Source organism: Antechinus flavipes, chromosome 6 (genome assembly GCF_016432865.1).
Source record: "Antechinus flavipes isolate AdamAnt ecotype Samford, QLD, Australia chromosome 6, AdamAnt_v2, whole genome shotgun sequence".
In the NCBI taxonomy this organism is placed as follows: Eukaryota; Metazoa; Chordata; class Mammalia; order Dasyuromorphia; family Dasyuridae; genus Antechinus; species Antechinus flavipes.
This window is the reverse complement of record NC_067403.1, coordinates 208,300,641-208,324,699: the sequence shown is the minus strand read 5'-3', so window position 1 is coordinate 208,324,699 and position 24,059 is coordinate 208,300,641. Positions and strand designations below refer to the sequence as shown.

The window sequence follows — 24,059 nt, the reverse complement described above, 5'->3', positions numbered from 1 at the left end:
AGGTACTCAGCGGACAGAAGGAGGGACGTCATTTGGGGCTTGACTTCTCTGTGGGTTCATGGACTCACTGGAGGTGATGTCAGTTAAGGGAAGTCCCCAAGGCTAATTTATATCACTGCCGGCAGGGTTCTTACTGCCCAAGACGGTGTGATGGGGCTCAAACTGAACTGAGCCTCCCAACTGTCCAATCAAGATGGCACACGTTACACCTTTGCCATGGACACTCTGCTATTGCCTGTGTCTGATAAAATGCCCAGGTGGGCATAAAATACACAGGTGTCCACCCTCACTGTCCCCTCTTCCCTGGCCCATTGAGTGTGCTGAGTCTCTAGTTGGGAGTGGTCCTGAGGAAGGCAGAGCAGCTGAGCCACAGGTAGGAGAGTAGCAGCTACGGGCCACGGATATGGAGCAAGCCCCAGTCTCTCTCCTTCAAAAGATCTGCCTGCAGTCCTAGCATAAAGAGCCAGCTCTACGAGATGAGACCACCCTCCGGAGACTGGGGAGCACAATTAGAATGGCAGAGTCAAGGGAGAGGTGGAGTCTGGCTAAGAGGGGTCACCACAAAAAAAGGTTCAGACCTTCTGCACTAGATTCCGGCTCCTGGTGGGAATCCTATTGCACCAAATCTGGGTGACAGCTCAAAGGTTGGACTTACCTCTGCATTAGGGTCTGTTTCATCTTATTTATCGTCCATGCTTTATATATTTGCTATGGACGGATTTGGGTCACTGGCTCCTCTCCTAGGAAGTGTCCCATGTCTACTGCAATTCTCCTTACTCTAGAGATACTTTCGATCTATTTGATGGAAAGATGGAGGAAGTTCCCTCCCTCCCTTTTCAGCTGGCAGCCCTCTGGATCATATATGTAAGAATGAAAGCCAATAGGTCCTTTGTCAGCTCTTGTTCGACATCCCCCTGCCTTGGCTATGAGCCCGTTATTCATATGTGAGTGTGCATGGATAAATATATAGCTATATGCACAATACATATATACACATACACAGTATGTATTGTGTGAATAAGCATGCTCATACATACATGTATGTGTATATATGTGGACACGTATGTATAATAAATGTGTGTGTGTCTCTGGTGGATATATGGACATATATACACAAACACATGCACATGCATAAATGTGTATATAAAATGTATGTATATTGTGTATATTATGATATGCAAACATACATATACACATGTTATACATGCTCGTGTGCATCTGTGTGCATTGCTGTATATGTATCTATGTATAATATGTGCCCAAATGTACACACTTTACATATGTATACATACATATATCCACACATTTGTATACACATACATGTGCAATATCGTATACTCGTACATGTATGTGTGTATTCCTATATATGTATTGTGTGTGTTAAGTGACCTGTCCAGGGCCATACAACCAGGATCTGAGGCCACATTTGAGCTCAGATCCTCCTGGGCTCTAACTACTGCATCCCTCAGCTGCCCTATATCATTCTTATATTTAAAGTTGGGATCTAGGTGAGGGATGCCAAATTCAAATAGAAACAAGGGCCACTGATCTATCCACAAGGATCCCTGTGGCTGCAGGGATTAATTTAATTTTAAAATGTAATGTTGTCTATGCTCTCTCATGTTTTTATTTATTTTGTTAAATCTTCCCTAAGGGCTGCTGATCACATGCTTCTGGTCTAGAAATCCAGGTTCGTTTCTCAGACTCCTCTTCCCAGATCTGTCCTTCTCTTCTGAGGAATCTTTGTTATCTGATGAAAATATCACCTCTCTCCCTTTTAAGATGATCTCGGTTTTTTGCCTAAGATATTTTCCTTCTTAGCAAAGCTTGCAAGATTCTTTAGGATGATTATCCGTGTCCATGTGAATCCTCAGACTTCCCTATCACACCCCAAAAAGACTTGGGGATCTCAGTGGATCTCTACTGTTTGAGTCAGGTCAACAAATAGCCTCCTCAATATCCCTTAGTAGGTAACCACCTCCCACACTACCATTTCTTCTTCTAACTCTACTGGCTTAGCTGTGACTGTGCCAACAAAGGGAGGATACAGCTCCTGAGTTCTCAGCAGTCAATAGTGTTTCTTTTTCCCTTCCTTTCCTCATTTAATACCCACACTGAGTGATTTAAAAAACATTCTTCCATCCTTCAACCTCTTAACACAGATCAGAATTTCTCGTTGCCTTTTCCTTTTCCTCCTTCTCCCTCTCCTCCTATCTTCTGTTGTTAAAAAAAAAAAAAAGAAATAAAAAGCCATTTAAAAAAATAGGGAGCCTTTCTTCCTTTTCTCTTAAGGGACATTTAATTCTCCCTGAAAACCAGTTGTCCTCTTGTATATTCTCAATATCACTGTCCACTCTTCAGTATCTCTATTCTTCATATTTCCTAGAAGCCAGATTCTCCCAAATTTGATACCACTCCATCTTTCCAGCCTCATCTGGTACTTCTCCTTTTATCAACCATTCAAAGGATCCTAGAATCACAGATTTTGAGTTGGCTGAGAACTTAGAAGGTGTCAAACAACCTGTAGGTGGGTTAAGGTGACTTAGACCTGCAAGGTAGACTTATACCTTTTGAATACAACTTCAACACACTTTCACCATTGAATCATGCTGCCTCTCCTGATCCTTCCCACATATGTCCCACACTGTCACAATTCCCTCTGCATTGCCTTTGTTCAGTTTCCTGTGCCTGGAATTCCACTTTTCCCAGAAGAAAACTTACCCTCCTTTATAGTCCAGATATGAGGTCCTCTCCTCCAGGAAGCTTTTCTTAATGCTACTCCTGCCCCAATTACTAAAAAAAAAACTTTGCTTTAGGACCAGGTTGCTAGTCCTTGAAGGGAGCTTCAAGGCCATCAAGTCCAACCCCTTATTTTAAAGATGAACAGACTGAGATCTCATCACTTCATGGCTTAGTCATGGCAGTATTGAGTCTGCCTTCCCAAGTTACTTCCTATTCCAATCCATTCAGCCACCAAAGGAAATGATTTTCTAAAACCCAAGTCTAACTACATCACCCCCTATTCCAATCATTCACTCTCCCTCCTAGAGCAAATACAAATTGCTTTTTGGCATTCGAAGCCCTTCATGAGCATCCTCTTCTATCTTTCCAGTCACATTCCATGACTTATATTCTTCCATCCCATGATACAAGATGCTCTATCTCTTGGGTCCAGGTATTTTCCCTAACCATCTCGCATTCTCGGAAAGTTCTCCTTCATCTCTCCCTCTTGGTCTTCCTGGCTTCCTTCAAGTACAAATCAAAGTTCCATATTTTATAAGAACACTTTCCCAACCTCTCCATTCTCGTGCCTTCCCTTTTAAAATTATTTCCTCTCTATGCTGTGTATCTAACTTGTTTGTATCTAATTGTTTGTTTATAGTCTCTCCCATTAGACTGTATGCTCCTTGTGGACAAGAACTGTCTTTTGCCTCTTTATATCTCTTGCACTTAACATGGTCCCTGGCACACACTAGGCACTTAACAAATGTTCATCGACTGACAAACTCTAGAGATGGAAGAGATCTCAGTTGAACTACTTCCCGCTTCCAGGAGGGAAACTGAGACTGCCCATCTGAAGTGACCTTGCCCAACATCATAGTTCATAAATTTGTAGAGACTATCTAGTACAATCACCCAATTTATAGACAGACAAACTAAAGTGAAGGAAACTTGCCAAAGATTACACAAGAAGTAATTGTAGAGCCAACTTCAAGCTCAGGTCTTCTGTCTTCAAATCCAGGGCTGCCACTATGCCATACAGAAAAGTGTTTAAGGGGAAATTAGTCAAAGAATCATGATATTAAGGTTGTCATACGTGGTAAATATGCCTATCAGTTTTGTTTAACTATGACTTTGTCATAAAGGATTGTTCTTTGGGAATGGGACATTGGAAAATGATAGTGATAGATAAATCAGCACAAAATGCATTAACACAATTTTTTAAAAAAGAAAGAAGGAAGGGAGGGAGGGAGACAGGGAAAAAGAAAGAAAAAGAGAGAGGGATGGAGGGAGAATAAAGGAAGGAAGGCAAAAAGCAATGAAGGAAGGAAGGGAGGGAAGGAAAGGGAAGGAGGAAAAGAGGGAGGGAAGAAGAAAGTTGTACTATCTCCATAATTTTTAGGGATCATTATCAATTATATAGGATTTCTCAAGGGGAGTAATGCAGTGATTAGCTGCTCCTTATGTGGCAGATTCAAAGGTTCCAAGATTAGCCTGGCTCCTTATTGGAGAAGTGACTTTCTCTTCCTTGCACCTCCCATATAAAATGGAAAGATTAAAGAAAAAAAATAGATCGGTATAACTGACAGAACACTGGGCTTGGTATCAAGAAACCTTAGGTTCAAATTCCACCTCAGACACTTACTAGCTCTGTGATTCTGGACAAGTCATTTAATCCCTGTCTGCCTCAGTTTCCCTGTCTGTTAAATGAAGGATTTGGACTTGGTAACTTCAAAGTGCCTTCTGGCTCTAAATCCTATGAATCTTTGATCCTCCCTTTCTTTCCCAAACAGACTGGCTAGGGAGTTGGGAAGAGGCACAGTCTCCCCATTTCCCAAACACACAGAGGAGGCTGTCACCTGACTCCCATGGCCTAGAAAAGGCCCCAGAGGTGCAGCCCCAGGCCAGATCAGGTCCCATCCTGCCCCATTGGGAGCACAAGCAGGAGTCATGTTTCCAGTGAGGGGGATTAGCAGGCTCAGCCCCCTTGTCTCATAGGAAGTTGAGCAATCAGATTGGCCCCAGTAAAACCTCCAGTCTACAGATTCCTCTGGGTATTGGCTCTTAGCCAGAAGTTCTAGGACAACCAAGCAACTGGGCTGCCTGTCAAAGACAAGAGAGTTTTAAAAAGAAAGCATCCCTCCTTTATGTTTCCCTATACCCCTTCCAAAACAGTACTCCTATTTATATAGCATTTGTTTCACAATAACCCTATGAGGTAGGTGCTATTATTATCCCCATTTTACAGATGAAGAAACTGAGGTGGAGGGGTGAAATGACATAGGGTGACATCCTGGGAACAGTACAGAACTAGAAGTCAGAAATTATGATTTCTGCCTAATTCTGCCACTTATGTGAGAATTATAATTTAAGTGTATTTAAATTTAAATTAATTTAGCTTTAATTAATTTAAATTTCATTTAAATGAGACAGTTCCTCTCTCTGGATCTCAGTTTTGTCACTTATAAAATAAGGGGGTTGGACTAATCATGATCTCTTTCATTTCTAAATACATGGCTTGTTGATGATGAGACAAGACAGCTCGTAAAAGCTAAAATAATCCAAGTTGTTCCATCTCTGTTTTGCTCAAACGATAAGAACTTAAATAAGATGAGGATGGTAATAATAGATCATTTGAGGGTTCACAAAGAGGCAGAATGGTCCAGTAGGAGGAGTAGATATTGACATGGTTGTAATCACATCATTATGAAATCAGGAGACCCGAGTTCAAATCCTATTTCTACTATTTTGGCTGTTAGCAGCCCCTTGGCAAATGACTCAAGCTCTCTGGGACTCAGTTTCCACATATGAAAAATGAGTGTTGGGCCAAATGATCTCAGAGGCTTTTTTCCCCCAAAACTTAAATGTATAACCTTGTAGAATGCTTTATACATAGTAAGTGCTTAATTCATTCATTCATCCATTCTTTCTGGACAAAAACCCTGTGGATTAAGCAATACACAGTATTATTATAAACTTTATGAACAATAAGGGCATTGAGATCCAGAGAAGTGACCTTGTTCAAGGTCACACAGCTAGTAACTGGCAAAGTCAAGGCTTGCTCTTCTGCTTCCCTCTCCCTGATACAATGACTGCCTTCTGCATTGTTCTTTCTGAGACTGCTGATACTGGACTTAGGGAGGTGTGGGAGAAGGTGAGAAAATGAAAGATAAAGAAACAGGCTTTGCCAGTCCATCGAGAAGGAAATTTCAAAGGCTTTTGCTAAGTGTAAGGGGGGGGGTGGATGATTTAGAGACAAGGAGATGTAATTAGTTCGATTTCTAAGGGTGGGGAGGAGAGGTGTTAATCCCTGGAGGGGAGGGGAGAAGAACAGGGAGGAATAATATCTAGGCATCTTGTTGGAAAAGTTGAGAACAAAGAAGAAAGAAAGTGATAGAAGACACATAGTTCAGGGAATCAAATGCAAAAGTATGGAAAAATCGAGAAGAGTGGTCTGGCTTTGGAGTCAGGAACCCTAGGTTAGATTAGAAGAGCTCTGAAGTCCCTTCCAGCTAAAAAATAGCATGTAAACTCCTTGGGGAGGGACTTTTAAAAAAAATTTGGCCTTGTCTTTGCATCCCCAGAGCTTTAAGCTGTGTCTTATATGTTAAAAAAAATTGAACTGAACTGAATTAGATTGGAAAATGTCCCTAGTCTTGTAGTGAAACCCTATAATATATGAGTTCTAAACTTGAAGTTAGGAGATATGATTAATTTCACATCCTATTTCTGTGATCCTGAGCAAATCACTTTTCTGTGCCTCAGTTTACTCACCTATGAAACAGGGCCAATACAACCCTTGTGCTATCTACCTTAAAGAGCTGTTGCAAAAACAAAAAACCAAGAAAAAAAGCATTTTGCAAACCATAAAACACTAAGAAAATGGGAAATGTTATTATTGGCAATAAAAATTCCCAGGAAGGCTAGGTGACATAATGGTTAGAAAGCCGAGTTCAAACTCAAGAAGACCCAGGTTCAAGTCCTGTTTCTGATGCATTTAATATCGCTCTGTCCAAGTGCAGGATGGCTACCTGAATAATCAGCCCTAACAGCACAGAGGTCTCCAGTGAGGGCAGTATAGGGGGTTGAGGTACTATTCTGCCCTGCTCTGAGAGGACCCCTAACTCAGATTTTCTTCAAGCCCTCCCAAGTCGGGGTTAGGACCGTCAAAACCAATCCTGGACACTTACCAGGAGCCAAAGGCGGTGAAAATGGCAGTAATGGAAGTTCAGAGCTGGCTATGGACCCGGACCCCTGTTCAGGCATTCAGAGCCTCAGGAGCCCAGAGGAGGCTCTTGCTGTGTGTGTTCCCCGGCTCTGTCTTGAGCTTCACCCCCTTGAAGGCCAGGCAGGACTAGGTGGAATGGAGGGGAGAAGTTGGGAAAACACAAGGCACCTGAGGGAGAAGGGGGCAGGATAAATGCAGTCCTTCAGCACTGAAAGGTGGACAGCGCCCCATTAAGTCTGGGCCAGGTGCTAAAAGCTGGCTAGAGCCGAGTGTAACTTAGCACCCAGTGCTCAGAGAACGGTCCGGACTGGCAGCTCAGTGGGGTGCCCTACCTCTGTCTGCTAGGATCCCAGACACCCCATCCTCACAGGGCCACAGGCTGAACCTGGGCTCCCCGCTGGGACTGGCCCAGTCTCACCCCTGGTTCTGGGCTTTCCCCTCCCCCTGCCACAAGCCTCTTCCTGGGGAGATAGGGAGATTGGGGAGTCGAAAGCAGGTCACTGCAACTCAGGCTTCTCCAGTTACATTAAAAGTGAGACCAAGAAAGATGTTAATCGTGGACAGAATAAGGAGGGAGGAACTCAGCCCATTCAAGATCAATGTTTGGGCTTTTTTTTTTTTTTTTTGCGTACACCTTGAATAAATTCTTGGGATGACCTACCCCAACCCACAAAGAAGACTGGGATTTAACTTCTGACCTTTTTATAAACTAACCCCATCAACCCAATTCTAAGGCACCTCTTCCATGGAAGCCTTTTCTGATTCTTTCTCCCCAGGAATCTTTCTAACCTCAAATGTGTAATAATAAGGCAATAAGTGTTTTATTAGATTAAAACTTCATGGACTGCAGAAATCAAGTCCTAGAATTATAGAATTTCACAGTTGAAAAAGATCTTCCAGGCCCCTATATGCCTGACAAGTGCTTATTCAGCCACCACTGTAAAGGTCTCCAGAGAAGGAGATCCACCCTGCCTTCCAAAGGTTCTTATTCCAATTCTGGATGACTCTGATCATTATGAAATGTTTTCTTGCCCTAGCAGAAATCGCTTTTTTACAATCCAACAGGGCAGAGTAGTGAAATAGCTACAAGCACAGGACTTAAAGTCAGGAAGACAAGTTCAAATCCTGTCTTGGATCCTATCTAGCTGTATGGCCCTAGACAAGTCACTTAAATAAGTTTTGTGTATCTGAGATTTCCTCACCTTTAAAATGAGAGGGTTGGAGGCTATTATTTCTAATGCCTCTTTCAGCTGTAGACCCTATTTCTGCCTGCTGGAGCCCAATAGAAAAAGTCTGACCCTTTTTCCACATGAAATCCTTTAGGTACCTGAAGAATAGCCATCCCATTCTCCAATTAAGGGTAAGCCCCACCTGGTGTTTTAACTAATTTTGTATGGGTTTGCTTTCCTGGCCCCTCTCCACTCTAATAGCTCTTTCCTAGGCACACTCCTAGTTTTAATACTCATTATCACTATTCCCTAAAATATAGCCTCAGGACTAAACGTGACTCTCCCAAAGGGTTAGACAATTTAGCATGTCTTTCTCTCATTGATTCTCACATAACCAGGGCTTAAAAATGTTCACTGAAATTAGGTCCTCCCCAATCTCTGAATTCCCATTTTCATCTCCCTCTCCCCCATTCAGTACTAATTTTGATTCCAAGATTGGCAGGTGAGAAGCCAAGCTAGCATTAGGGAGAAAGGAAGTGAGTTTTACGTCCAAGATGGGACAAGTTTACTGCAACATCCTCCTTCCCTTTGGGAACTGAGCACACCCATCACCTGAGCACCCTCCTCATGGGACATACAGGGTCTGTGTTCCTTCTTCAGTGCAACCCACTAGGGTTGTGGCTGCCAACTTCACTGGCCTCAATATGTCACAGCTCGTTACTATCCTCCCTCCCCCATGGCCTGAGCACCTGTCCTCTGGATTTGGGTGGGGCCAGATTACAGCCTGGAGAGGGGAGGGGAGACGCTCTTCCCCCATCCCCAGGTGCTGCTCTGGGGTGGAATAAGGGGAGAAATTGTTCTCTTCTTCCCCCCCCAATTCCTCACTCCTAAAGAATAAGGTTACAAGTTAGGGGAGGGGTGCATGAGGGTATCATTCAAGCCATAAGTAGCCCCTCCTCTTAGTTACAGATCCTCTAAACCGCAGCAGGGATTAGGGAGCATTGAAACTGCATTAACTGAGGTGTCGGGAGACCAGGTTTCTAGTGCTCTCTCTGCCACACTGACTGGGCAATTCCTTTCCATGAGCTAAGCCTCAGTTCTCCCTCCACCTGGGATACTGAATGAGGTAGAGTTTGGGGTGGATAAAACTGGGATTCCTGGTCAGGTCCAAGTGGAAGAAGCGGGTCTGAAACCTCCAAATAGGAGAGTCTGTGATTCCTTGTCTACAACCATTTCTACAATTCTTCCCAACTCTGACCTTCCCTCCCAGTTCCAAACACTATGTCTTGTATATACTGAATTACAAACTGAGATTCTTCCCTCCTTTGCTATTCTATATTCTAAAAATCCCCTCCCAGCCTTAGCACTTCATGTTCCATGGCTCTACTCAACCCTGACATTCCAGTTGTGATCCCATCCAATTCACACAGTCTCTATCTTCTAAGGCCTCTCATATTCTCTATGTTCTAAACCCCAATATTCTTTGCTCTGAGATAAATTCAAGAAGACTAATGTGGTCCAGATTTTCTAAGGGAAGAATTGCCAAAAAATGGTCTCTGACATCCGGGACATCCACCAACTCAGGGTCAAAGAGTATTTATTTGTTGGGAAGGAAAGGGGAAAGTAACTACAGCAGATTAAAGAGACCCTTGCAAGGGTAGTTCCCAGGGTAGGGCACAGCTAATGAGCCAAGCTCTGGCCCAGTTTCAGTTATAATTAGTCTGCATTCCCCGAGGTTATAGCACCTGATGCCTGGAGAAGCATTTTAGATTGGAAGGGGGAGGGGATTTCATCTCTGGCTGGGTGAGGGTGGGTAGGGGGAAAAACCCAGGATATAATATAATCCCACAGGAAGGCAGCATCTAGTGTACACACACACACACACACACACACACACACACACACACACACACACACACCACATTAATGACCCACAGTTGGAGGAATGGGGGTGGGGAAGAGAGAGGCAGATCAAGTGTGAGAGGTTCGGACCCAATTCAATTTGGCTTTTCCCTCTCTCCCTACTCATTCAGAAACATTCAGAATTGTTTTTCCTAAGCCTGAGGAATAACTCCCAGGCAAGTCTGATGTGCTGGAAAGAAGGTTGGGTTGTTCAAATCTCAACTCTGCTACTTCCTATCCTTGTGACTTTTGGCAAATGGTCTTTTGGCTCCTTATTGGGCCTCAATTTCCCCATTTGTAAAATGAGGGGATTGAAGGATATCTGGAGTCCTTTCCAGCTCTAAATTCCATTATCCAAAGATAGATATGGTCATAATACTCCTCTGCTCAAAACTCCAGTATGGCTCCCAGGAAGTTTCACATTCTTGTGGTTCAAGACTTTTCACAATCAGCTACGACTTTACATTTCTAGTTTTAATTCCATATTCTTCTTCTTCATATCTTTATCAGAGTCATTACTGTCAGTCACAACTTCCCCATTTTGTAGATGGCTTCAAGACATCAACTTCATAAGAATAGTTTTTATATTTATCTCATATTTCAGCATATTCATTTTGATCTATAATTCCAACCTGTTAAAAGATCTTTTGGGATCCTGATTCTATCATCCATGTGTGAGCTATTCCTAGGATAGGATCACAAAGCAAACATATGGATGGGTACATTTTTATTGCCAGCAAATTCAATAAGCTATTACAGAAATCACTCTATCATAAATAAGCCATTGAGATTTGGGATGTATGGCAGAGAACAGAGAAGTTAAGGAGGGATAAGGTGAAATCCCTGATGAGATGGAAGACTTGGATAGGAAAACACTAGTGAATTTCAGACTTAACAAGATTATAACCAGAGATGGAGATACCAAGAGTTACAAAGACTTACAACTTTGTAAAGAGGTTGCCTCTGTGAGAGTCTACCTCTTTTAATCAGTGAGTCAACATGAATTTACTGAACACCCACTATGTACCGCAGCCTGGAATCAAGAAGATCATCTTCCAGAGTTCATATCCAGCCTTGGACTGTTTGACCCTGCTCAAGTCACTCTGCCTCAGTTTCCTCATCTGTAAAATGATTTGAAGAAGGAAATCGCCAACTATTCCAGTATACTTACCAAGAAAACTCCAAACAAGATCATGAAGAGTAAGACACAAAGGAAACAGCGGAACAATACTATGTACTAGGTACTGTGATAAATGCTAGAGATATTCTGAATCCAATTCTTCCTGTGCAACAAGAGAACTGTTCGGTTCTGCACACATATATTGTATCTAGGATATACTGTAACCCATTTAACATGTATAGGACTGCTTGCCATCTGGGGGAGGGGGTGGAGGGAGGGAGGAGAAAAACTGGAACAGAAGTGAGTGCAAGGGATAATGTTGTAAAAAAAATTACCCTGGCATGGGTTCTGTCAATAAAAAGTTATAATTATTAAAAAATAAATAAATATATAAATAAAAATGCTAGAGATATAAATAAAGCACAAAATACTACCTGCCCTCCAGAAGCTTCTATTATAATGGAAGAGCCAATGTACTAACAACTACATACAAACAAGTTATATCTAGGATTCACAAAAGGGAAGCATTTGTATTAAGGGGAACTGAGAAAGGCTTCTTTAGAAACTTCTTTAGCTGAGATTTGAAGGAATCCAGGAAAGTCAGGAGGCAGAGAGGAGAAGGGAGGAAATTCTAGGCACAGGGAACAACCAGTGAAAATGAACAGAAGAATTAAGAGATGGAATGTCCTGTATTGGGAGAATAGCAAAAAATATCACTAGATCACAGAGAAAAGTGGTAGTAAGATGTAAGAATGCTGAATTCTGGAAGGATACATCTGCATGGCAGAAGCCATCCTTTACATTTAAGGGTCTAGCTACAGGGGTCCTCAAACTACGGGCGGCGGGCCAGATGCAGCAGCTGAGGACGATTATCCCCCTCATCCAGAGCTATGAAGTTTCTTTATTTAAAGGCCCACAAAACAAAGTTTTTGTTTTTACTATAGTCCGACCCTCCAACAGTCTGAGGGACAGTGAACTGGCTCCCTAATTTCAAAGTTTGAGGACCCCTCTAGCATATTCCAATACCCTCATGTATTTCTAGTGGCAGATCATGTTTGCTGTCTGAGAAGACTAGCCCAGCTAAGCTTGAGAGGTGCAGTCACCAGTAGTCAGGTGAGTAGCAATGAATTATTTGGCCATGGCAACCCTCTATACAAAGAAAAATACAAATGGCCTTCCCTCTTGCAATGTGGTTCCTTAGAGGATTCTGGGGATCACACAGTTTTTAGATACTTCATAAACAATGATTTCACTGTTGGTCTTCTTATCGTGAGATCTTTCCAATAATCAAAAAGTCGAATTATGACTGAAGGAGATGAAATTCATCTTAAGTGATATTCTTGTTATAAATCCTTATTGATGTTCATTATAAAGCTAAACAAAAGGATGGCTTTCAGATTTTTCTAGGAGAGGCAAATCAAAAAGTTAGTTTAGTAGATTTTGTTACATATTCAAAAGCAATAAGAAATATTTCAAGGGACACTTTTACAATGGCTAAGCACGGTGGACTTGGAATCAAGGATCCTTGAGACCAAATCCCATCTCAGACACTTACTAGCTCTGTATCTCTGGCAAGTTATTTAACTTCTATCTGCTTCAATTTCCTCATTAGTAAAATGAAGGTAATATTAGCACCTATTAACTTATTTAATACTACTTATTTCTACTATTTACAGGTTGCTGTGAGGATCAAATGAGGTAATATATATGATATAATTACATAATATAATATATATTGTATATAAAGGTCATTCAATCCTTGAAATGCTATATTACTATGATTTCAACTTGCAGTATTAGTGATAAATATAGGCCAAAAAAAAAGGAAACAGATGCTTCTGAACCAAGATCCACTGTAAAGGATGAGGAGAGGAAGTTCTGTGAAGAACTCTATAAGAACTTTCAGATTTAAGTCAGAGATCATCTTATCCAAGCTCATTTTAGAGATGATAAAACTAAGCCCAAAGAGAAAACGTGATCAGCAATGATAAGAAGTAACAATAGTTAGCATTTATGTAGCTTTTTAAAGGTTTGCAAAATTCTTTACAAATATCGTCTTAGTTTATCCTCATAAAAACTCGGGGAAGTAGGTGTTATTATTCTCCCCATTTTATAGATGAGGAAGCTGAGGCAGACAGAAGTATAAGAAACTTATACTTCTAGTCAAATGCTAGTAAGTGGTTTGAGGCTGGATTTCAGTTCAGAGCTTCCTGAGCCCAAGGCTAGGGCTCTAACCATTTCACCACCTAGCTTGCCTCATTTGTGTCAAGGTCACAAAAGAACTGAATGCACAGTCTGTATCCAAATCTAGGTCCCCGACTAAGAAATCCAAGGCTCTTGCCACCTTGACACACTTTAATGCTCAGTGACTTCATTGATAATATGGCATAGAGCAGGAAAGCAAAAATATATCTTGGAAAATATGGCTTGGGATCAAGAAACTAACAAGGCTAAAGGCTTATGGACAAGAGAAAAGCCTGACATCTATATTATGTGAACAGCTTTAAGAGACTTGCAAGGCAATTTTTTAAAAATTAAATTGACTATATTTTAACAGCTAGGAGATGACCCGTATGGATGTGAGAGTTGTTTCTGAATCAGCTGTCTGGGAAAGTCAGCCCATCGACTTGTTGGAACAAAGGTAAAAATCAATACCAAATTAGCAGAAGATTTCAGCATTAGGAAAGTCTACATTGATTTAGGCTGCAGGGTAGAGCTATAGCCTGGGGAAATATTGTTCATAATCTACTTTTTTGTTTGCTTGTAATTTGGTTTTTATTGATATATTTTGCTTTTAAGTCACCTTCATTTCTAAAGAGATCCCTCTCCTCCCTCTCCCTCTTGTGAGAAAGGTTTTCAAAGAGAAAAAAAAGTCATTCTGAAAAATCAGTCAATATTCCTACCCTGTCTACCAATTTATATATTGTTCCCCTCCATAGCTTCCCATTTAGAACCTGACTTTGCAAAGAAGGGGCGGGAAGGGGGGGGAGGGGAGATTTTCTTTTCTTTTTCTTTCTTTTGTTTGATCTCTTAATTTCATAGTATTTTATTTTTCCAGTTACATATGAAGTTTTCAACATTCTTTTCTTGGAAACATTTCCATATTAGTCATGTCGGGAAAGAAAAATCAGAACAAAAGGAGAAAAAATACAAGAAAGAAAAAGCAAACAAAAAGGTGAAAATAAGACGCTTTGATCTGTATTTAGTCTCCTTGGTTCTCCCTCTGGATGTGGATAGCATTTTCCATCACAAGTCTTGGAACTGTCTTGGATCACTGTATTGCTGAGAAGAGCCAAATTTACCATAGCTGATCATCATACAATCTTGCTGTTACTTGCTGTATAGTTTTTTTTCTGGTTCTCACTTTACTCAGCATCAGCTCATGTAAGTATTTCCAGGCTTTTCCGAAATCTACTGCTCCTCTTTTCTTAGAGAACAATAATATTGGGAGGTTGTTTTCTCAGCTCTTCTCCCTGACCAAGTTTATCCAAAAGCCACCCTCCCACTGACCACAGAATTAAAGGCAGGCACTTCTGCAGGCTCCACCCAATCTCAGAGATTCTCAGAGGGGCAGAGCTCAAGTGTATTCATTTGTAAGATCACTTAGTGTCAATCCCTCATTTTACAATGGGGCTCAGAAGGAGCAAAGCAGTTTCTTAAGGTTAGACTCATTGTTAAGCGACTCCCATAGTTAAAGGATTTTTTGACCCCCAAGTCCAGTGTTCCAGGCAAATTGGATTCCGCATCATAACTTAGCTATTCATGTGATGCTCATCTATTCAAGCCTCCACACTTTTACTCAACTAATCCCAGCCAAATCTCACTCATCCTTCCAGTTCTAGTTCCACTTCCCCCAAGAAGTCTTTGACCAAACCACAGAAGCACAGCATATTAGAACAGGACAAAATCAGCAACAATAGGAGAGGAAACATTTATTATACACCTATGTGTCAACCTTTGAAGATACAAAGGCAAAAAACAAATAAAAACATTCACTCCTTTCGACAAGCTCATAATTAAATGGAAATTACCTTGCCTGTTCAAATCCAGCCTCAGACACTTACTAGCTGTGTGAATATGCAATCCCATTACAGGAAGAAAGGAAGGAAGGAAGGAAGGAAGGAAGGAAGGAAGGAAGGAAGGAAGGAAGGAAGGAAGGAAGGAAGGAAGGAAGGAAGGAAGGAAAAGGAAGGAAAAAGAAGGAAGGAAGGAAGGAAGGAAGGAAGGAAGGAAGGAAGGAAGGAAGGAAGGAAGGAAGGAAGGAAGGAAAAGGAAGGAAGGAAGGAAGGAAGGAAGGAAGGAAGGAAGGAAGGAAGGAAGGAAGGAAGGAAGGAAGGAAAAGGAAGGAAGGAAGGAAAAGGAAGGAAGGAAGGAAGGAAAAGGAAGGAAGGAAGGAAAAGGAAGGAAGGAAGGAAGGAAGGAAGGAAGGAAGGAAAAGGAAGGAAGGAAGGAAGGAAGGAAAAGGAAGGAAGGAAGGAAAAGGAAGGAAGGAAGGAAGGAAGGAAGGAAAAGGAAGGAAGGAAGGAAAAGGAAGGAAGGAAGGAAGGAAAGGAAGGAAGGAAGGAAAAGGAAGGAAGGAAGGAAGGAAGGAAGGAAGGAAGGAAGGAAGGAAGGAAGGAAGGAAGGAAGGAAGGAAGGAAGGAAGGAAGGAAGGAAGGAAGGAAGGAAGGAAGGAAACACCTAATCCAATTGTATCATTTCCCAAATTGCAAGATGGAGTTCTGAAGAGAGAAAGGCACTTGACTGAAGTTATACGGCCCTCCTCACTCAAATCCAATTCACTTTCGTGTCATGGCATCACCTCCCTGAAGTCATGGTTGTCCCCCAGAATACAGGACAAATAACAACCTCAATAACAGTTTAGCATTCTAGCCCAGACCTCCTGACACTCAAAGTTCTTTCCCCTCTCAGGAATCTCCTATCTTCGCTCTTAAATAGAACTGAAGTTCTATTCAATGTAAAGGCCTCATAGACTACAAAGTATCAGCTTTTCTAAGAGAGAGTTTTGGTGCTTTAGACTAGATGACCAAAATGCCCCCCTTTTTCTGCATTCATGATCTAGGATAAAACTCCTTAAACAGTGGGTCGCAGCACCATATGGGGTCAAGTAACTGAAAGTGGGGAGGTCTCAAAAAATTTGGCAACAGTAAAAGGTATCAAATATTCAGCCAAGATTTAATTCTTGATGTAAAAATAAACAAGCACATCCATTTCATTAGTATGCAAATTTGTTTTCACTTTTAATAAGTGGCAAAATTATATATATACCAAAAATTATTTCAAAATAATTTTTCGTGATATATTATCAATAAGTGTTTGATCTGTATACTTGTTTTATATATCTATATACCTAGGATTGTGTAAAATTTCTCTGGGGACAAGGGTCAAGAAAAAGTTTAAGATGCCCTGCTCTAGAATAGAATTCCCTTCCTCCTCAACCTAGCCTCTCAGAATCAAAAATCTAGAGCTGGAAGGAACATTAAGAGTCGTTTCATTCAATCCTTTGATTTTACAGATGAAAAAACTGAAGTCATCGAGAGAAAGTGATTTGAAATTTTATCTTGAACCTCCTTCAAGATAGTTCAGATGCTACTTCCTACATGAGCAATTTTAGTTCACTCCCCTTCTCCTCCCCCCTTAAAGCTCTTTCCCCACTTTAAATTAATTTGTATCATTTTTGTATAGACTGTATTTACTTATATGTATACAGCTGAACCACTCCCTTCCCACTCCCTAGAGAACAGACAGCTTCCCTTTTTTTTTTCCTTTAATTTCCACCATTTAGTACGCCTTGCAAGTAGTAATAGCTGCCATTTACATGGCTTTGAAAAGCACTTTTATTATCTCATTTGATCCTCATAACTACCCTGTAAGGTAGGTTTTATTTGTCATTTAGTCATTTTCAATGGAGTCTGACTCTTTGGAACCTCAGTTAGGGTTTTCTTGGCAAAGATATTGGAGTGTTTCCTTCTTCAGATCATTTTACAGAAGGGGAAACTGAGGGAAACAGTCACACAGCTAGTAAGTAGCTGAGGTCAGATTTGAACTTAGGAAGATGAGTCTTCCTGATTCCAAGCCTGGTATTCTATCCACTGCCCCACTTTCCAGAAAAGGAAACTGAGGCAGACAGGTTAAATGACTTGCTTGAGATCACACAGCTAGTAGGTGTCTGAAGCTGAATTTGAACTCTGGTCTCCCTGACTCTCTGTTCTACTATTTATCACCTGCTTCTGAAAGGCAGCACTAAGAACACCTTCCATAACCCAGTCCCCTCCAAACCATCATAATCTTCTTATACCTAATTCTCCTCCAGGAGAGAGATCCAGTAACACTGGCTCCTTCACTGTTTCTTCAACACAGGATACTTCCGTGTCCTGATTTTGCATTTTCATAGCCTGGAATATTCTCTCTCCTCATGCTCCTGGTCAAAAATCCCACGTACCACCTTTCCAGATTTCCCTTGTTGCTAATGCCTTTCATGCTATTTATTTCCAATTTATACTGTATATTTCTTATTTATACATAATTGTTTGCAGTGTTGTTTCCCCCGTTAAACTGAGTTCCTTGAGAGTTGGCGATGGGGTGCAGGCCTTGGGAACAGTGCAGTAGAAACTCCCGTAGCAGTAGACACCCCAATACTTTTCGAGAAACCCCAGACCATGAATGAGGCAATGGGAATGATGTAGTCGCTTTAGGAATGTGGCTGTTGGGAGTGACGCAGCACAGCCTTGGAGAATGTGTGTGAAAGAAGGAGAGCTGGACCTGATATCTTTATACTACCGAGCCATCCTTCAAGGACGTCTGGTTTGTTATCCAAAAGTCTGGGCTGCTATCATGAACCTGGACCCAAACAATGAGCACTTTTTCATTTAAAAAAGGGGGTTGTCCAATATTGTATGAGGATGTATTCTGATGGAAGTGGATTTCTATGACAAAGAGACCTGAGTTTCAATGGATAAATGATGGACAGAAACAGCTACACCCAAAGAAGGAACACTGGGAAACGAATGTGAACTATCTGCATTTTTGATTTTCTTCCCGAGTTATTTTTACCTTCTGAATCCAATTCTCCCTGTGCAGCGGGAGAACTGTTCGGTTCTGCAAATATGTATTGTATCTAGGATATACTGCAACATATTTAACATATATAGGACTGCTTGCCATCTTGGGGGGGGGGTGGAGGGAGGGAGGGGAAAAAACGAAACATAAGCGAGTGCAAGGGATAATGTTGTAAAAAAAATTATCCTGGCATGGATTCTGTCAATACAAAGTTATTATTAAATAAAATAAAATTTAAATTAAAAAAAATAAAATAAAAAATAAAAAAGGGGGTTGTCAGCCCCCATTATCAAACTTCCCACCAATCATGTGAATTCCAATCCCATGATGTCATTTACCCTGCTCTGGTCTTTGTTCTACACTCTCCAAAGCTCGATAAATTTACCTAATTGGTGTTTATTCTTAGTTATCTTCCTCTCTTGGAATTTAGCCTCTTTAAATGGCATTATATAATTGACATCATAAAAATCTACCTCTTGACTTGGAGATTTCTTTTGGGACACCAAAACACCAGCGCAGAATACCAACATTCTGGGGTCCCCCTGAATCCCAACACTGGGACATCTTGCCTTTGTATCTCCAATGTTTATTATGGTGTTTGGCGCATAATAGGTGCTTAATAAAGACTTATTGACCATTGTGTACTTGTCTAAGGTAAGCAGCAGAGCGTGGCCCTTTCTATCCCCTGAAAATTCACCCTGTCCCTACTCAGTGCCAGGGCCTTTGCTGATCGCTGGAAATGTAGAATCAGGGACACTGACTGTCTGCACTGCAAGCGGGCTGAGCAATCTGATTAGTCAGTCTAAGCCCCTGGATTTGAATTCAAAGGGCACGGGCTTAGCCAGCTCCCGCACTTACTACCAACTTGACTATTTCTCTGAGAATAAAAGACAAGGCCTGGGATGGCCGATCTCAGAAACATCCCCCTACCAGGGCAAATCAAAACTTAACCACTCTTTCTTATTCTGACCTATTCTTGGGGCCGTTCACTTGTAAATCCTCCAGAGGGTCCCATCCCAAAGTCTGGGGGTCTTCCTATATATATATCTCACTATCAAAGGGCTATTCTTCTGTTATTCCTTGTTCTCACTACTGCCCCAAATACACATGCAGTTCTCATTCTCTGTCTCTCTGTGTGTCTCTGTCTGTCTCGCTCATTATAAAGAAGTTCTTTGGTTATTCCTAGTTCTCTGTTCTTGGTGGTAAGGCGCTTCAGCAGTTATGGTACCTCTCCATTGCTTCTTGAGTGATCCACCCCTCCTCTTCCTCCCTATTCTATTCTATTCTAGGGCAGCCTGGACCTTTAAGCCTCCCACAGAGAATAAGCTCCCGGTCCTGGGGGAGGTGGAAGCTTCCAAATGGCAACAGTTACATTCGGCTCAAAATGAAGAGAATCTTCTCTGGCTCCAGAGAAGTCTCCCCAACCCCATGTGGCCTTGGGGAATTCAGACAGAAAACAAAAAGCAAGACCGGGAGGCACGCCCTGGCCGCACTCCCCCAGGAGCCTCCTCCAGAATAGCGGAGAACTTGGGAGCAGCCCGGGGAGGGTCCCGCACCCCGGGGAGGGGTCTCACCCCCCGCCGCACCCCGGGGAGGGGTCTCACCCCCCGCCGCACCCCGGGGAGGGTCCCGCACCCCGGGGAGGGGTCCCACCCCCGCCGCACAAGCTCCCGAAAGAGCTTGGGAGTAAAGCCTAAGTGTGGTGCCAGTGAGGGGCAGGCTGGAGATAGGCGGTAAAACCAGGAGTCTGCCTTCAGGGAGCTCCCAGTCCCGGGGAGAAGCTGGGACAGGCGCAAGCCCTCGAACAGCTCCAATTAAGGGCAAAAGAGGGGTCCCAGGACTGTGGGCGGGAGGGAGCAATGCGCACGGGTATCCCCGCGTCCGGAGCCAGGCTAGAAAGGCCTCCCCGCACAGCCCCAGAGAGGGGTGTCCCCTCCGCGACGCGCTCTGAGCCCCTCGGGCCGTCCCGGGCGGCCCCGGCGGGAAAGGGACGGAGGCCAGGCTCAGGGGGCGTGGTCGTCCTGGCCCCGAGCGCCCCGACAGCCGCCCCCCCCCCGCCCCGCGCCCCTCCCGAAGCGGGCGTCCCCCGCAGCGTTCCCGGCGCACTACCTGTCATAACTCCAGCGGCTGTAGGACAGCGTCCGGTTGCTGCTCCGGCCGACCCCGAGCCCGACGCAGCCGCCGTCCTCCATCCCCGGCGGCGCGTTGGCTCCTGCCATGCGCCCCCTCGGTCCCCGCGCTCCCCGGGGCTGCAGGTCGGCTGGGCTCGACTGCGCGCGGCGCGGGATAAAGGCGCCCCCCTCCCTCTCCTCCTCCCCCCTCGGGGCGCTAGCTGCCCCCCCCACCCCTGGGGCTGCGGGCTGTACCATGTACTTTCAGGGGGGAGGATTACCCCAGCTTCCCTGCGTTTAGCCTTTGGCGAGGCCGGCGCGGGGTGGACAGGTAGGTGACCCTGGGGACCCCCGCGGGGGGCGGTGTGTGCGTAGCGGGCAGGCCAGTGGGAGCCGCCATCGCCAGGGCGCAACCTCTGTGACCCCGGGGGCTCCGTTTATTTTTATAGAGAAGGCGGCGGCCGCAGGGAAACCAGATTAAGGATTTTGTATTAGTAAAGGCTGGGTTCTAACTCTGTCCGGAACACTTACTAGCTAGCCGTGTCATCGCCGACAAATCACTTCCTGAGACTTCTTCATTCATAAAACGGGGGTGTGGGGAAGATAGGAGGAGAGCATCCCAGGGAGTTCTCAGGGTTGGCGGGAAGGTCGGATGCGAACGAGAAAAACGCTGTGTCGCGGTCGGCTCTTAGCTATAATTTATGTCCCCGTTTAAAAAATGTCTCGGTGCCTCGTTTTCACATTCATTTCCAGAGGCGAGCCATCCCTTGTGACAAAGATTAAAGCCCCATTTCTACGCTGCTGAAATTTCCGGGGTCGGAAAGTGGGATGGAAGGGGCCACGGGGGTCCCCCGGCGCTGGCCCACCGGAGACACAAAGCCCATCCAAAAGTCCCTACTGCCCCACCTTTTTGTCACCGTCCCCAGGAGCCCTATCTTGCACCTACCCTCCCTCACCCTCTGCCCAATTTACTAGAGAGATCGGACTTTAAGGCCCAGCCCATTCATTCCATGACGGCCTGGAGATAGTAATTTCTATTCTCTGAGTCACTGTAAAACAAGGGAGTTGGAGTAGATGCTCCCAGAAGCACCTTGGGGGAGGAAGGGGAATATTCCCCTGGCCTAATATGGAAATTCACCTTCCAAATCAGGCCAGGTGTGCACTTGGCCCACTGCTCACCGGATTATCAGAGTTTTCTGGTCACTTAACACAGAATCATTAATCCAGACTGGTCAACAGATATTTGTTGCGTGCTTCCTGCAGTCTTAACCTTATCCTGGGGATGGAGATTGAACAGGAACTGTTTTTTAAGGAGTTAATAACAGTTGAAACTCCAGCTCTGAGATTTCAGCACCCTAGTGGCAACTGAATATTGCACAATGGTCTCAGTTTTTAAGCAATGCATTGAACCTAGAGCAGGCAAAAATTCCTCCAAGTAACTGGTTTCAACTTTTTTGATTTTAATTTTGCTATATTTAAGGATAAGGGTCATGCCAGGAAATTGCCAGTTAACATCTGTGGAGGCATAGGCAAAACCCTTGGACGGGGGTCAAGGATTTTAGGTCCATGTTGTCACCGACCTACCAGGTTATTGTGAATCAATTACTTCCCCTTTCTAAGGCCTCAAAATGACACAGATGGACTAAATGATTTCTGAAATATAATAATAATAATCTATCTCTTAGGGTTGTGAGAATAAAATGAGACTTTATTTGTAATGGGCAGTTTAAGCTCCATATAAATACTCGCTATCTAAGGTTCCTTTCAGGTCTAAAAATTGTTTCAATGTTATATTCTGGGGCACCGTCAGATCCCTCTTGAGACTTCCATTTTTTCTATTGCAAAATATGGAGATGGGTAGAAAGTCTTTTTCAACTCAAATTCTGTGAGACTTTAGACAAGTTCCTATCTGAAAAAAGAGAGAATTAGACCAGAAAAGAGATCGTTTTTTAATAGAAAAGGGGGGACTTATATTGTTCCATTTTCATATTCTTGGCTCTTGAAATTTTAATATCCACATACCCACCCTAAGCAAAATTTTCTGGATCATGAGGAGGGGCAAGGAAAGTTGAGAGCACTCTTGAAGCTAGCAATTCCTAACCATTAGCAAAATGTGATCATGTCAAATAATGTAACTGGGCAAATCATTTAAATTGTCTCAATTTCCCTATCTGTTTAAAAAAAAAAAAATCATGGCCTTGGAGTTCATAGATCTGGAATCAAATACTGGTTCTGCCCCTTCCACCCTACTAACCTATTTCTGATTTAAGCTCCTCATCTATCATCAGAGGGAGTTGAACTGGATGATTTCTAAGAACCCTTCCCACTCTAAATCTTCGATTCTAGGATCTCTAAGGTAGTTATTGAAAGTATTATTGCTGGGGAACAACTTGAATTTAGGGTTTTTGAAGCTAAGTGGGCACTAATACCAGTGGAGCTTCCAAGCAGCCTATGGGAAGTTAATCCAGTTCAGATCAGAAAAACAATAGGTTATAGTTTCTGTGCTGATAGATATTGGAACCAGGTCCATGTGCGCTTCTAGCCTGGGTGAGAAAGATCCAGTCTGTTAAAAACCACCATTATTATCCCCATCTTACCAAAAAGGGAAATAAGCTCAAAGAAGATCAACTCAATAATGAATGCTCTTCCCAATATACTCCCTCCACTGACTCCTTGGAAGGAGATGGACACCACCAGAGAAAAAAGGAGGCATTGATGGGGTTTATGGGAGCTAGTTCTAAATGAAGAATGAACCTTGTGTTAAGGAAATCTCTGAGGTTATTGCCCTCTGGTTCCCATAAAGATAAGGAAAAGGAGCTATAGGCAAGACCCGAGTCCTACCTGAAGGAGAAGAGCCTTGGCATTAAGAGGAAATAGGAAATCAACCACTGACTGTTTCATTATTAGAAGAAAAGTCGAAGTACCTTATATTCACAAACACAGACTCCATTAACTGGAAAGACCCAGTGGTAAGTGAATAAGAACCACACCTTTCCTTGAAGACCTTGAGAGAGAAAGACCTTCCTCCCAAGGCGGCCAATTCCACTTTTGGATTGCTCTGAATATTTTGTTAGGAAATTTAGCTCTCTGTTAACCTTTTGCTCTCCATTCTACCAGCCAGGGACAAATAAATCTAATCCGCCTTCTAAACACTTGTCTTGAATTCAAATACTTGATGATAAATACCACTTCATTCTTCCAACTCCTCTCTCTTCCAGGATGAACTTGTCCAATTCCTTCAACCAGTCTAGGTCCTTCACCATCCTATTCTGTAGTTTCTGCTTATTAATGTCTTTCCTAAAGGCTGCTCTCAGGTCTGAACTGTCTTGGCAAAGGGAATGTACAGTGGGAATGTCGAATTTCTAGTTTTAGACACTAAACCTCTCTTAAGGCACCCTAACATCCATTATGATTTTTGGCTGCTAAATAACAGTTAACTTTTTTTTATGCAACCCACTGAGATACCCAGACCTTTCTCAGCTGAACTACTACTGTCTAGTTTTATGTCCTTCAATCTTGTATTTCTGAAGTTGATTTTTTGAGTCTTCTGTGTGACTGGTCAAATTGCTTACCCATTTGCTTCAGTTTCCTCATCTGTAAAATGAACTGGAGAAGAAAATTACCAAACACTACAATATTTTTTTCAAGAACTCCAAATGAAGTCATGAAGAGTTGGACATGACTAAAAAAAAAAAAAAAAAAACAATTGAGCAATATGTGCCAGGCATTGTGCTACATGCTAGAAATAC

General features: G+C 42.9%; 1 protein-coding gene across 1 annotated transcript in view; it reads right to left on the bottom strand.

Moving 5' to 3' along the window:
* TUB (TUB bipartite transcription factor) overlaps positions 1–20,441 on the bottom strand; it is a 130,507-nt gene extending 110,066 nt beyond the window's left edge. Inside the window, exon 1 of the mRNA XM_051963966.1 lies at positions 20,309–20,441. Within this exon, the coding sequence (XP_051819926.1) occupies positions 20,309–20,418 (110 nt within the window). The 5' untranslated portion in view covers positions 20,419–20,441. The remainder of the gene's footprint in view (positions 1–20,308) is intronic.
* Positions 20,442–24,059: the final 3,618 nt, after the last annotated feature.